The sequence below is a fragment of the Grammomys surdaster genome, unplaced genomic scaffold (assembly GCF_004785775.1).
Source record: "Grammomys surdaster isolate TR1022 unplaced genomic scaffold, NIH_TR_1.0 169, whole genome shotgun sequence".
Classification (NCBI taxonomy): Eukaryota; Metazoa; Chordata; class Mammalia; order Rodentia; family Muridae; genus Grammomys; species Grammomys surdaster.
Window position 1 is genome coordinate 7,567,229 of NW_021604617.1, and position 14,071 is coordinate 7,581,299.

Consider the following 14,071-nt stretch of genomic DNA (forward strand, 5'->3'; position numbering starts at 1 on the left):
AAAGCAGTGTCTTTTAGGTAGAACAGGACCTTTGCATCTCTAACCTCAGAAGCTGTGGTTGCCTGAACAAAACTTGGATAAGGTCAAGCCGGTCAGCATTCTAGCACGAAGAGGAGTCATGTCTCTTCCTACACTGGGAGTCTATGGGATTGAAATCAAGTCATTATGCTTAATAAGAGATGCCTTTATCCAAACAGCAATCCCAGCGGTCCTGTTTTGGTTTTGGTTTTAGACAATCTTCTATACCTAGGGCTGGCCTCAAACTTCTACTTAGCTGAGGGTGACCTTGAACATTTTTATGTTTATTTATCTTTTAAATGTGTGTGTGCATGTGTGTGTTTGTGTGTGTGCATGTGTGTGTTTGTGTGCGTGTGCGTGCATGTGCCTGCGTGCATGCGTGTGTGTGTGTGTTTGTGTGCGTGTGCATGCATGTGTGTGTGTGTGTGTGTGTTCCTGAGCATGCCATAAGACAACTTTCAGGAGTTGATTCTCTCCACCGTGTGGCTCCTGGGGATTGAACTAAGAGACAGGATCTCACTATTGTGCCCTAGGCTGACCTTAAACTCCCAATCCTCCTGTCTTAACCTACACAGTGTAGGGATTATGCCATCATAGCCGGTGTCTTCCCGCCCCTGGAACCTAGCTTTTATTCTTAAGTTGGTGTGATGGATTGTATATGCTTGGCCCAGGGAGTGGCACTATTAGAAGGTGTGGTCCTGTGGGAGTAGGTGTGGTCTTGTTGGAGTAGGCGTGTCACTGAGGGTGTGGGCTTTAAGACCCTCACCCTAGCTGCCTGGAAGTCAGTATTCTGCTAGCAGCCTTCAGACGAAGATGTAAAAACTCTCAGCTCCTCCTGCACCATGCCTGCCTGGATGTTACCATGTTCCCACCTTGATGATTATGAACTAAACTCTGAACCTGTAAGCCAGCCCCAATTAAATGTTGTGCTTTATAAGACTTGCCTTGGCCATGGTGTCTCTTCACCGCAGTAAATCCCTAACTAAGACAATTGGTGAGCCCCGGTTTTAGAATAAACAAACAAAAACAAGTTGGAAGCTTTTAGCCAAGCTGTGGTGGTTCGGGCCTCTAATCCAAGAACTCAGGAGGCAAAGGCAGGTGAATCTATGAGTTGGAGGCTAGCCTTGTCTATAGAGTGGATTTCAGGACAGCCAGGGCTACACAGAGAAACCCTGTCTCGAAAAAAAAAAAACCCTAAACTAAAAACTAAACTAAAAACTAAAGAAGTGGTACTTCCCTTAATAGGCTTATATGGAGAAGAGAGACACGCATTTTAAATGAAAAACTAGGTGTGCCCCTTTTCCAGGTTCCCTACTAGACACCCACAGCCTTTATCCTAACGTCATATCCTGAGACAAGTGCGTTCAAATCTCTCCCGGCAGTCATCTCTCCTGTATGGTTGCTCTCACGGTCTTCGTCGACTTTCCCTCTCATCATCTCTCAGGGAAGTTTCTCACCTCTTCAGAGCACAGGAAGACCACACCCTGCCCTGTGGCTGCCATACCCACACATCCCCTGGTCCCCAAAGCCATTCACTAGTTTTTAACCCTTTTTCCCCCTCACTTCACCTCCCTGACGCATTTAAAGCATTGTTTAATATAGTCAAAATATTATATTTATTATACGAGTAATTTCCAAGTATGTACATAACAGCACTTCAAACAAACACTTCAAGTGTTGATGGAAAGGTACCGTTTCATTTAGACAGATGGTTATGGTCGGGTGGCTCACTACCACCTGTGACCCTAGCTCTGGGGATCTGACACCATTTTGGTGGCCTCTGTGGGCACCTACAGTCAAATGCACATACTCATATGGTCACACACACGCATACATACACATAAACAAATAGTAAAAATAAACCTTAAAAAAAAAATCCTAACCAGTCCAGTAATGGTCAGCACTATTTCTCAATCCGCGTGTTGCAAGTAAACTCCTCGTTCTAAAAGCCTAGTCCCGTTTTCCCAGCTGGATTCTCCGGCATCCCTGCTATGACCTCCTTTTGTCCATTCCTCTGCCCTCTCTCTGTCACTCATGCTGCAAGGAGCAGGACACTACAGTGTACTTACAAGCAAGCTTCTGACCATGTCCAATTACTAACTAGGGTTTCCACCCACTAACAGATAGAGTGGCAGCGCCCCTTGTGGCTCAATAGGAAATTACACCCAGCCTCGTCACTCAGCTGTTTTTTCTTCATAGTTGTTTTGGTTTGTTTTTTTGTTGTAGCTCTGAAACACGTTCTCACATAGCCCAGGCTGGTCTCCAACTAGTTATGTATCCAAGGCTGCTCTTTCTTCCTCTACCGCCAAAGTCATAAGATTATAAACCTGCACCACCGTGACAGGTAAATCCCTGGCTTTGAGCGTGCTAGGCAGCACTCTACCCATTGCACCTCCCCACCTCTGTAAATTACATTCCTTTAGGAAATTGGATCGATATTGAAAAAGACTCAAGTCTTTCTTCTGAATAGGTTTATGTCTCTAGTGTGCACAGGCGGTAGAGTTGACTGTGTACCCGGGTTCCTGGGTCCCCTCTCCCGGGTTCCTGGGTCCCCTCTCCCCTGCTCGTCTGCTCTGTCCTCTCGCTGTCTCCCCTGAGAAACCATCCACCGCAGGGCACTCTTCATATGCCATCACCTTTTCCAAAAGCCCTGCCTACATGTCTCTCTTGGGATTGAATCTCTATGTACCCTCTCCTCTCCTCCCACCGTTCCCCAATACCAACAAACCTTCCCAGGATGGAAGTATTACATTGACCCACAAAACAACCTGGCTATGAAGTCTCTGATCAACCCTGGAATCGGTGATCAACTAGACAGCCTGACCATAAAGTCTCTGACAATCCCTGGAATTGGTGATGAACTAGGTAGCCTGGCCATGAAGTCTCTGACCATACTGGAATCAGTGACCCACTAGACAGCCTGGACACCGAGCTTCTGACCACCCCTAGAGCCAGTGAATTAGGCCTCAAAACGCCTGAACCTCCAGCTCATTGTCAAGTAGTTTTCCTTGGCTGTAGATGCAAGCAGACTGGGGCCTGGAAAAAAAGAGAGAAAGGGGGGGGCAGCATGCACAAGGGAGAGAGGACAATGAGAAAGGCCAGGGTCTCCGCACGGCTTCCTCTGACCTAGAAGCTCCTCCCCTAGGAGATCCAGCACAGATGCACACAGTTACAAACACACATAGTTACACACATACGGTTAGACACACATAGTTACACAAAGAGTTATATATATACACATACACACACAAATACATACACACAGTTAAACACACATACAGTTACACACATATGGTTAGACACACACAGTTACACAAAGAGTTATATATATATACAAATACATACACACAGTTACACACACACACAAACACACACACGCACACACACACAAAGAGAGAAAAAGCAGAGACCAGAAGTGCTAACACATGCCTGTAATCCCAGCACTCAGGAAATAGAGGCACCATATAGGTATATTGATAGAAATAGAAACTTTTAAACAATTTAAAAAGCTTAATATTTTTAATGGGTTCTGGGAATCAAATGCAGGTCTTCGTGCTTAGATGGCAAGTGCTTCCCCATTGCCAACTGACCTATCTCCAGTCTGTTCCCACCCCACCCCCCAATCCTCCACCCACGGCACTGAACACAAGTGGGTGTGGGCCCTACAGGGCCTCCATAGAATGATGGGCAGGCTGCTCACAATCCCAGCATCTGGAGTGCCTGTGACCTGTGTACCCTCCAGAGCCCCCAGGGCTATTCAGAACCAGGAGAAACAAAGGGCAAAGGTTGACTGTCTTAGTCACTTTTGTGTGTGTGTGTGTGTCTGTGTGTGTGTGTCTGTGTGTGTGTGTGTATAGACACCATGACCAAAGCAGTATATGGAAGAAATAGTTTATTGGGGCTCACGGTTTCAGAGGGTGAGTCCATGGCCATCATGGCTAGGATCATAGCACCAAGGGCAGACAGTTGTGGTGCTGGAGCAGTATAATTGATAGCTTCCATCTGATGAGTCACAGAGAGAGCTAACTGGCAATGGGTAGACTACCTCAGACCCACCCCCAGTGACACACCTCCCCCAACAAGGCCACACCTCCTAATCCTTCCCAAACAGTTCTGCCAATTGGGGACCAAATGTTTAAATATATGAGCTTACGAGGGCCATTCTCATTCAAACCACCACACTACCTTCAGTTTTACCTGACTTCCTCAGGTAGTCCAGGGGTATGTGGATGGGACTGAAGTCAAAGATGAACATCTAACAGCTAAAGGTGTAAAGGAATTCTGGGTAGGAAACAAGAAGTCTGGACTGTACAGTCAATGTTCCTAGCCCACAAAAATGTTCTGTTCTGTGTGACCTCATGGGCATAGCAACTTCACAAGCCCCGTCCTCAGTTCCAACTCTGTTTTCCGACTCTGAATCAGTGGGTTCTACACTCAGTCTGGCTCTCTTCCCAATCTCCTACCGGTGGGAGCAGGTGACCATCCCACCACCCACAGGTCCTTTCACAGCCTTTGACAGCCTCTTCACAGGCAATCTGGGTTCCCACCCCCAACCGTCAACCTTGTCTTCTCACAGACCCAGAGCTTTGTGCCCCAGAATGGAGGAACCAGTGCAGTCCCTGTGGCTCTGTGGCTGCTGTCACCACCTCTACAGAGTGAGTTCTGGACAGGACCTGACCCACCCAAGCCTGTCATGTGGGCTGGCAGACAAGATCACCACTCTTCCCTGTCTTGACCTTTGTTCACCCTCGGGCTGCAGAACTCTACCCTGGTCTCTAACCATGCAGCCTGGTCCCTGTGTTCTGTGGACTCCTGGTCACCAAGATCCTGGTGCTGTTAACTTTGCTCCCCAGGAACATGGCAGGGGTTGGGCTGGGATCAAACAGTGCAGAGGGCAGCTTCTGTCACAGAGGCTCAGAGCAGGGATCTGCTAAAGAACAGAGGTGAGAAAAAACTCGACAGCCATGGGCAGCATCTTACACTGGCTACTCTTCCAGAGGTCCTGAGTTCAGTTTCTAGCAACCACATGGTGGCTCACAACCATCCATAAAGAGATCTGATGCCCTCTTCTGGCATGTAGGGGTATATGCAGACAGGGAACTCATATTTTTAAAATGCATAAATAAATTTTTACAAAAGTTTTAGCCAGTGGCTCAGGCCTTCAATTTCAGCACTTGGGAGGCAGAGGTAGACAAATCTCTAAGTTCAAGGACAGCCAGGGCTACAAAGAAAACCACTGCCTTGAAAAACAATAAGTAAAAATAAAAAAAAAATAAAAGATATAAAAGTGCCAGGCGGTGGTGGCGCACACCTTTAATCCCAGCACTTGGGAGGCAGAGGCAGGTGGATTTCTGAGTTCGAGGCCAGCCTGATCTACAAAGTGAGTTCCAGGACAGCCAGGGCTACACAGAGAAACCCTGTCTTAAAAAAACAAACCAAAACAAAACAAAAAACAGAAAGAAAGAAAGAAACAAACAAACAAACAAAGAAAAATATAAAAGTAGACAGACAGATGGATGGATGGATAGATAGCCTTTCAAGTCTGAGGCACCCTCCTGCAGACCACATGTCCACCTCAGTCTTTGAGAATAGACCTTTAGGCAGGTGTTTCCCCCACACTTCTGTCCCCTGTGCCCACCCCCCCACCACAACCGGAAATTGCTACAAACACACACACACACACACACACACACACACACACACACTGCACACCTCTTCAGGAACATGCAAGTCCAGGAAGTACCTGTAGCTATATCCTAAGTTCTGAGTGAGGGAGTAGTAGCCACAGGAGGAGATAGGTCATGAGCTTGAGAAACAGGGACATGTAGAAAAATTTACATAGGGTTGGGTAAAAAGTACAAGCCAGCTCAGGAAAGAAGTGAAGAGGACCATGGCAGGCCAGGAGCAGCCTTACTGAGGGCACACCTGTGGGAGAAAGGGCACATTTGTGGGGAGAAAGGGCACACCTGTGGGGAGAAAGGGCACACCTGTGGCCACCAAGAACAGGTGTGACTCACTTCAATAGTTCTTCATCCCAGGGCCTTAAGAAAGCCATGTGGGTTGCACAAGATGCAGAAGGCATCTGACCCAGCACAGGCCACAAGTTCCGAAATGGTGGACTGTCTCCCTCAAACTGGAGCTCCCAGGAGTTCCTCCCTACCTCTGAATTACACAGCTTCAAGAAAAGGCCAGAATTTTGATCCAAAGTCCAGGGTTACACTGCTCAATACAAACCTGAGTCCTTCCTATTAACCTGTTGTTATTAAACTTGGGGGAGACACAGCCTGTGCCCCAAGTCAAGTTCAGCCATCCATCCTCAATACAGAAAGAAAGAAAGAAAGAAAGAAAGAGAGAGAGAGAGAGAGAGAGAGAGAGAGAGGAAGGGAGGAAGAGAGAAAGAGAGAAAGGCTAATAGTGAAAAGCAGAAACAGATTTATTCCATGTGGCTGTTCTAGGAAGAGGGACAACGAGATCCATCACAACCCCTCCCCACAGTCTGTCTCTCAGGTCCTAAGTAGGCTAAAGAGCACATGGAAGCAGCCTCACCCTCCACAACTCCACTAGGACTCCATCTTATCCTGTAAAGCGGTCTGACACGTCCTTAGAGTTCTGGGAACCCCCTCCAAGCCAGCCCTCACCATCTGAGCGCTCTCTCTCTCTCTCTCTCTCTCTCTCTCTCTCTCTCTCTCACCTTGGGCCACCAGAGTGGCGGGCCACCTCACTGTCCCTCCTTATCTGCACTAGGTACCTAAGGTGACTTCTGAATAGGGGCAGAGGGGAGGAAGATGACTGAAGAAAGAGATAAGGAACGGAGAGGCCGGGGCTGGGAAGGATGGTGCATGAGTCTACGCAGACCCAAGGTCTTCGAGGATCAGGAACCCTCTGATCCTGCCACCTCACACATCTGTCCTTTCCCTTGAAGTCTATGTTCCAACCTCAGAGACGCCCTGCAGTATGTAGCCTCAGTTCCTGGACCCCTCTCCCCTTTTGTTGAAGTTTCTGGTAACAATTGGAAACAAGGTTCCATAGAAGACTGCTTGCCCGGCTTTCATAACGACCTGGATTCGGTCCCCAAGAAGGAAGAAACGTTAGCATGAGAAAAGACGTTTAATGTCACAAATTTATTATGCACATGACAGGAGAGAAAATCAAATGGCCCTAACACGGGTGAGCTTATACTCCTACTTGTTGGGCAGAGGTAACACTTCGTGGGAATTCTGGGAAAGGTGGCTGGGCTTAAAGCAGGTGAGAACCTGTGGAAAGGTACGTCTTGGCGGGATCTGCACCTCTCGTGGCATCTTCTGAGAAACAGATGATCTCTTTAGTCATGACACCCTGGGGAGAGGACCCGATGGCAGGGCTGCCCCTGGAAGCTGTTATTACAGAGCTTGAGAGAAAGCCTTCTCCACACCTCTTCTCCTGGGCACCGTCTATTTGAAGATCCACCTTCCAGCCAGAAAATTTGGGAGTGGTATCTCCTCACTCATTTTATCACATCAACAACCCAAATGGACAGTAACAGGGGACCACATCCAGGTACAGGTACACCGCGGCTCAGTGGCTGGGACAGGCCTCTGTTCCCCGCATGTGGCCCTGTGCATTCATGCAGCATTACTGTGAGCCCAGGCTGAGGAATGAGACTTGAGACATGTATATGTATGTGTGTATTACACATAATTTGGTCACACTTATTTGCTACGTAGCAAGAAGCTCTTTCTTTAGAGATGTCTAATGAATTATTTAAGGACAAAATGTCAGGATATCTGCTGCGATTTATTTTAAAATACTTCTGCATTAAAAAAAAATGTAAGAAGTTAAAAATACAGAAGTGAGAGGAGCACCTGGTCCCTGAGCTCAGGAGACAAAGCCCAGGCATCCTGCTCCTCTATGCTAATTAGACAGGTGACCTGCCCCAGTGGATATTACAGAAAAGTGCCTCACTGAGTCAGCTACAGATTAGAACACACTGCCTCCCCCGCCACCTCACAGCACCCCTCTCTCTCTCTCTCTCTCTCTCTCTCTCTCTCTAGCTCTCCTCCCCTCACTAGTAGCCCCAGCTGGCTCTAGGTAGACCAGCTGACTCCTCAATGTCACAGATGGCTGTCTCCCTCTGCTTACCCCAGTGCTAGGATTCAAAGGCTGTGCAACCTCTGGACATAATGGTCCAGCTCCACTTCTGACTCCTGGGTAGCCCTGAGAAACAACACAACTGAGGAGCTCCTGGGCTCCTACACAGCTAATGTTTCCCTTCCAAAGCCTAGTGATGCAACCATGTCTCAGTGCTGCCCTGAACTTACCAGTGCTCAGCAGACCGAAGAAATGGTAAAATAAAACATCTCCCACAAAATTTCCTAGGGGGTTTTCAATCTCTTCTTTTGGCAAATTATGCATACATATTAATAAGGGAAAGATACATCTGATTCTCTCTCTCCTCCTCCTCCTCCTCCTCCTCCTCCTCCTCCTCCTCCTCCTCCTCCTTCTCCTCCTCCCCCTCTTTCTTCTCCTTTTCAGCAAGTAATTCTGATGCATTGGCAAGGGAGGCTAAGGGAGCTAGTGGTCCAGCCAGGCTTCCTGGGTAAAGCTTCCCCACTGAGGCAACTCCATCACTTCCATCCCAGGCCCCTCAGCCCAGACCCACCTTTGCTCTTTACTCTTGGTTTTCTTTCTGCTACCCATGGCCAGCCCTTGCCTGAACATCATCCTGGATATAGCTAGATTCCAACCTTCTCCTTCTTTCTCCTCCCCACCCTTCCATTCCAGTCCCATGCCAGTCAGGTATTAGGAAGGGTGCTATGGAATTTGTGACAGTGTTCACATGTCTGTCCCCCTGTCAGCCCGTATGTCTTTCTAGGGCAGATGGACAAAACCAGGGCCCAGGAAAGGACAGGGGAAGTTGAGTGTGGACTACAGTTCCCTTTCACAAACTTGCTTCAGGGCAGAGAGAGGAAGCTAGGTGAAGAGGTGACAGAAAACCTAGGTATTTCCTGAGACGGCTGAGGAGAGTCAGAACTGAGACATCCGAGGGCCCAAGGGTACTCCACGAAGTTGAAGGGAAAGGCTTCCTAACCTTACCTCACCTTTACATGTTTCTTCAGACATTCCCAGGCTGCCCACTGTCTCCAACAAGGCCTTGAGCCTGTCTCAATTCCTCTGCCTCAGATATGCTCAGGAGCCCTGAGGAACCAGGCCCAACTCCCAGGGATGACATCACTTTCTTAGCCCCTCACTGAAGAACTCAAGGAGAGGGGCTTCCTGGTGGGAAAACCTCTCTCCTATTGCTTCTTCTGGCCTGTAAGGGCACTGGAGAACAGATGCAGGCTGAAGAGAAAGACGGGCAGGACAGAGGAGGACAGAGCAGGAGTGAGAGGCTATATAGCAAAGACCCAGCAGGTAATTCTGTTGTGGGCGGCAGCTCTATAGACCTCTAACCTGAGGCCTGAGGAGACACAGCTGAGCCTAAGAATCAGAGTGAGTTGTCGTGGTCAGGGTTCTAGGCACACAGGAAGATAGACATATCCTACTGGTTACAGAAAGTAACCAGTCTCAAGCACACAGCAGGAGTGAACGCCTTCCCCAGGGAATGCAGGCTCGGACCTGGCTCTACTGCCCTGCTGAACTCCAAGGGGTGAGTGGGGGTCTATTGATTAAACCTAGTCCTCACCAATCCCAGCGTCTAACTACGCAGCTTGCCCTAGAGAGCCCCTGTCTCCAACTCCTCAGAACAGGATTATAAGCATACTCCACCATGTCTGGCTTTTTATGTGGCTGCCAGGGATTGAACTAGGGTCTTCATGCTTACCTGTGTCATCTTCTCTGTCCCCTGAAAAACAATTCAGACATATGTCAAAAAATACCATAGAAAGTATTTTTTTAAATAATAATACGTATGATGCTATCGGAAACACAAAGGAAGCTGTGGAGCCAATAGGCAAGAGACAACAACTGGGTAGTAGAAGCAGTTAGAAGCCGCCACCTAAAGAAACGTATGCAGAAAGTTAACAGACGAAAGACAAGATCAACTTTATCAGTAAATGGGAAATGCAAATTAAAAACAACAATGTGTGGATCATTCTGCATCCGTCAAATTAATAACAATTGGAAAGATTGGCTATTCCCAGTGGGGGTGGGGTTTGTGAGAAAACAAAAAAAGTCCCAAACAGTCCCAAAAGCTATTGCTGGGAATAATTTCACAAATCCTTATGAAATCAGTTTAGCCAGATTTATCAATCCATTATATGTCCGTCCACATCCTGCAGACAGGTACACTGATGTGCACACAAAGAGACAGACATTAAAGGCAGTTTGTGTGGCCTTGCTGAGAAACCAGTCAAATGGCCACAAATGGAGGCGGAGCTGATAACGGAGTCCGCCTCTCCATCGGAAGGTGCTTAGTCACCAAGGCACACTCGATTTTCAGAAAAATGAAATTTGCTAAGTAACACATAATGTATTCCTGTTAAAATAAGCCAGGCAAGGCAGCTCTGGCCTTTAATCCCAGAATTCAGGAGGCAGAGGCAGGTAGGTCTCTGAGTTCTAGGCCAGCCTAGTCTATATATGGAGTTCCAGGATAGCCAGGGTTACACAGTGATACCCTGACTCAAAAAGAAAAAGATACATGCTGTGTCTGCAGACACTGTGGGTGGGTGTGAACAGGCAACATTGTATTGGCTGCCTTTCTCATTGCTGTAACAAAATACCTGACAAATGTCAGGAAACAAAAGGAAAGAGGGTTTGTTTTGATTCACATTTGAACGGTCTGTTCTATCATGGTGGAGAAAGCATGACCCCCAAGGATGTGAGGCAACTCTCACCATCACCAATCACATCACTGTGAGGTGGTTTTCAATCGCACCATCATGGGCAGCTGTCAATCACATCGTGGTTGGGATGAAGAGGTGAATCTGGTTCCAACTCTCCATCTCCTTTAATGCAAGCCAGAGCTCCAGGTCCATTGAGGATGGGTCTTCCTTCCTCAGTTAAGCTTTCTTGTAAATGTTCTGCATGTGTGTGCAGACTTCCAAATGATTCTAAATCCAGTAAAGCTGACAGTGAAGACTGATCGTCACAAATGTGTCTAAGAATCACCTAAGGAGGCCACCAAGAGTGGAGGGGGTGGGGGAGGACTCTGTGTGTGTCACGTGTGTGCACATGTTAAGACAAGAGTTGCAAAGGGGGCCTTTACAGTTTAGTTCTCATTTTATACATTCTGTAAAAGTTTTATAATTCTATACTTTGGCTCTAAAACAGCTCTCAAAGACCTTGTATGAAGGCTTTGTGCCATTAGGAACCGAAAGAATCCGTAGGATGTGGAAACTTTGAGGCACCTTCAAGGGTAAAGGTGCTTGCTAGCAAGCCTGATGACCTGAGTTCAATTCCCAGCACACACACACGGTGGGAAAAGAGAACAGGCTCCAGCCAGTTATTCTCTGACTGCCTTATGCATACATGCAAATAAACATGTACATCAAACGAATTTTTCAAATATTAAGATGTGGAGCTTGGTAGGAAGACATTCGATCACGGAAGGCGGGGCCTCATCTGAGACTTGTCTTCATTACTAATATGGCTGGGCTTGGAGTCACCTAGGTTTTGCGACTCTACTGTGAGATGTTTCTAAAGAGGTTTAGCTGAGATGGGAAAATCCATCCACCCACACATACAGTGAGTGTAGTGGTCTCATTCCATAAGCTTAGTCCAGGGCCCTCCTTTCTCTCTGCCTCTCCCACACACCCCTCTCTGTTTCTCTCTGTCTCTCTGTGTGTGTCTCTCTCTGTCTCTCTGTCTCTGTCTGTCTCTCTCTGTGTGTGTGTGTGTGTGCCCATGCGTGTGCATTTCCCAACTGTCTCCAGGTAACCAGGCCTCCTCCTCCACCACGTTCTTCCTCTGTATATACTGTTGGAAAGACAGGCCCAGAGCCACAGGACCAAGTTACCATGGACTGTAATCTCTGAACCAAAATCCAAAACAAACCCCTCCTCTTTGCTAAGTTACGTAGCTGAGATAATTTGCCACAGTGGTAGAAAGCTAGCACAGGTTTACAGAAAGAAGAGGCGAGCAAGCTGTTGCAGTGTGCATCTGTCATCTCAGGGTGTGGCAGGCTGAAGCAGGAGGATGATAAATGTGAAGCCAGCCTGAGTTGCATGGTGAGCCATCTCCAGACACCAAAACAGACAAAGAGAAGGGCAGAAATGCTTTTAATGTAGATTAAACCACAGGGAACTTGGATGTCAGAAGAGGCAATGGCCATGCCCCTGGGCAGCACAGGAATGGGTGTGTGCTATCCTGACCAAGGCCCCTGCCATAGGCTGTTTCCACCCATCTTTCAGGAGGAGTAGCTTCTGTGTGCTGAGTCTTCATTGATCCCTTATTATTTTAATCTCATGTGCATTCTGACCCAACCTTAACCTAACCCACTGAAGGGCCACTCTGGGTCCTACCTGTGACTTGTCCCTCAGCATTCCATCCCAGCAACTATGCCGTGAGTCTCACAAAAGCCTGGGCACCAATGTCTAGAGAGAGGGGGGTGAGTGCGGCTGTAAATAGCATCTGTGGGGCAACTGTGGTGGTGTACACCTTTAATCTCAGCACTGGGGAGGCAGAGGAAGGCATATCTTTGTGAGTTCAAGGCCAGCCTGGTCTACGTATCAATTTCCAGAACAGCTAGAGCTATGTAGTGAAACTCTACATCCAAAAACAAAATCAAAACAAACGGAAGCAGTAAGATCATCTCTGTGATGGTAAAAATATCTCTGTGTCTACACATGGGTGAAGAGGACCTGGCACCTCTCTCTGAACTTATGATTATTTAGAGTTTAAAGGAGAAGGCTGGCAAGAGGGCTCAGTAAGAAATGGTGCTTGCCACCAAGCTGAAAACCTGAGTTCAATCCCCAGCACCCACCTGGTGGAAAAAGAGAACTGAGTCCCACAAATTGTCCTCTGACCTCCACATGCATGTTGTGATGTGGGGGGAGGGGGTGAGTGTGTGGGTGTGCGCACGCACACGTGCACGCTCATCAATACACAAATGTTACAGTTTAAAAAAAAACATAGAGTTTATAGGTAGAAGTGGAGGCATCTGGGTTGTTTCTTTTGAACTATTAGAAAGACGGTTGCTATGAACCATCTGTTATGGGTTTTTATATGGACACTAATTCTTATTTTCTGGAAAACATGTGAACAACCTAGAGAAACTTCTGTGTTCTCCACTATTAAAACATGACTCTGGTGCTCTGTATCAGATGGCAGAGCTTTGTGACTCCTCTGATAGCCCGTGGTTAGGTGGGTCAGTAAATACTTGTCGGGGTAGGACATGGGATACTTCCCTTTAAGCTAGGCATTTCTGAGGCAGAAACAGGCAGACACTCCAGGCCAGCTTGGTCTACATACGGATTTCCAGGTCAGCCAGAGCTACACAGTGAGACCTATCTTTTAAAAAAAAATATGCTTGTGGAGGTAACGACCCTGGTGTTAGGAAGACATAGTTCTAGGGTGATCTGTACCCAGATCTTTGCAGAATTTTTGCATCTCTTTCCTGAGACACCTGTTTGGGCAGCTAGGAAGGAGCCTGACAGAGGCAATGTCATTAGTGACCACTGGGAGGCAGCAGAGGACGGAGAATGGTTCCCAGCTCTCGCTGGAGATGACACCAAGCAGGGATCTCTGGACCCTGCAATAAAAGAAAACTTTAGGGAGATTGTTTCGTCTGCTCACCGCCTTCGAGGTTGTAGAATCGCCCCTGCTCATCCTTTCATCAAGCATCTTGCTTGTCAGAACTTCAGAGATGACGTTACCTCGGGAGCCTGATCTCGAGTTACTCTGATGCCAAACACCTGGCACCTAGCGGGAAAGCATAAGCCTGTTTCTGCGCCCCCTGCCGCCCTGGCACAGCTCTGCATCTGGTGCGAACTCCTGGTGCAGCGTTCCTCGTGGCCGCTAGGGGGCCGTGTGGGACCACCTGCCAGGAGCATCCAGTCCTCTGAAAACAGCCTGGATGTCATCTCCTTACGCTGTGTGTGTGTGTGTGTGTGTGTGTGTGTGTGTGTGTGTGTGTGTG

The 14,071-nt window shown here is 47.8% G+C and overlaps 1 protein-coding gene across 1 annotated transcript in view; it reads left to right on the plus strand.

Moving 5' to 3' along the window:
- LOC114620575 (CMRF35-like molecule 5) overlaps positions 1–14,071 on the plus strand; it is a 22,186-nt gene that overhangs the window by 5,502 nt on the left and 2,613 nt on the right. The window contains exon 4 of the mRNA XM_028766692.1: positions 4,595–4,673. Coding sequence (XP_028622525.1) covers positions 4,595–4,673 — 79 coding nt within the window. The remainder of the gene's footprint in view (positions 1–4,594; positions 4,674–14,071) is intronic.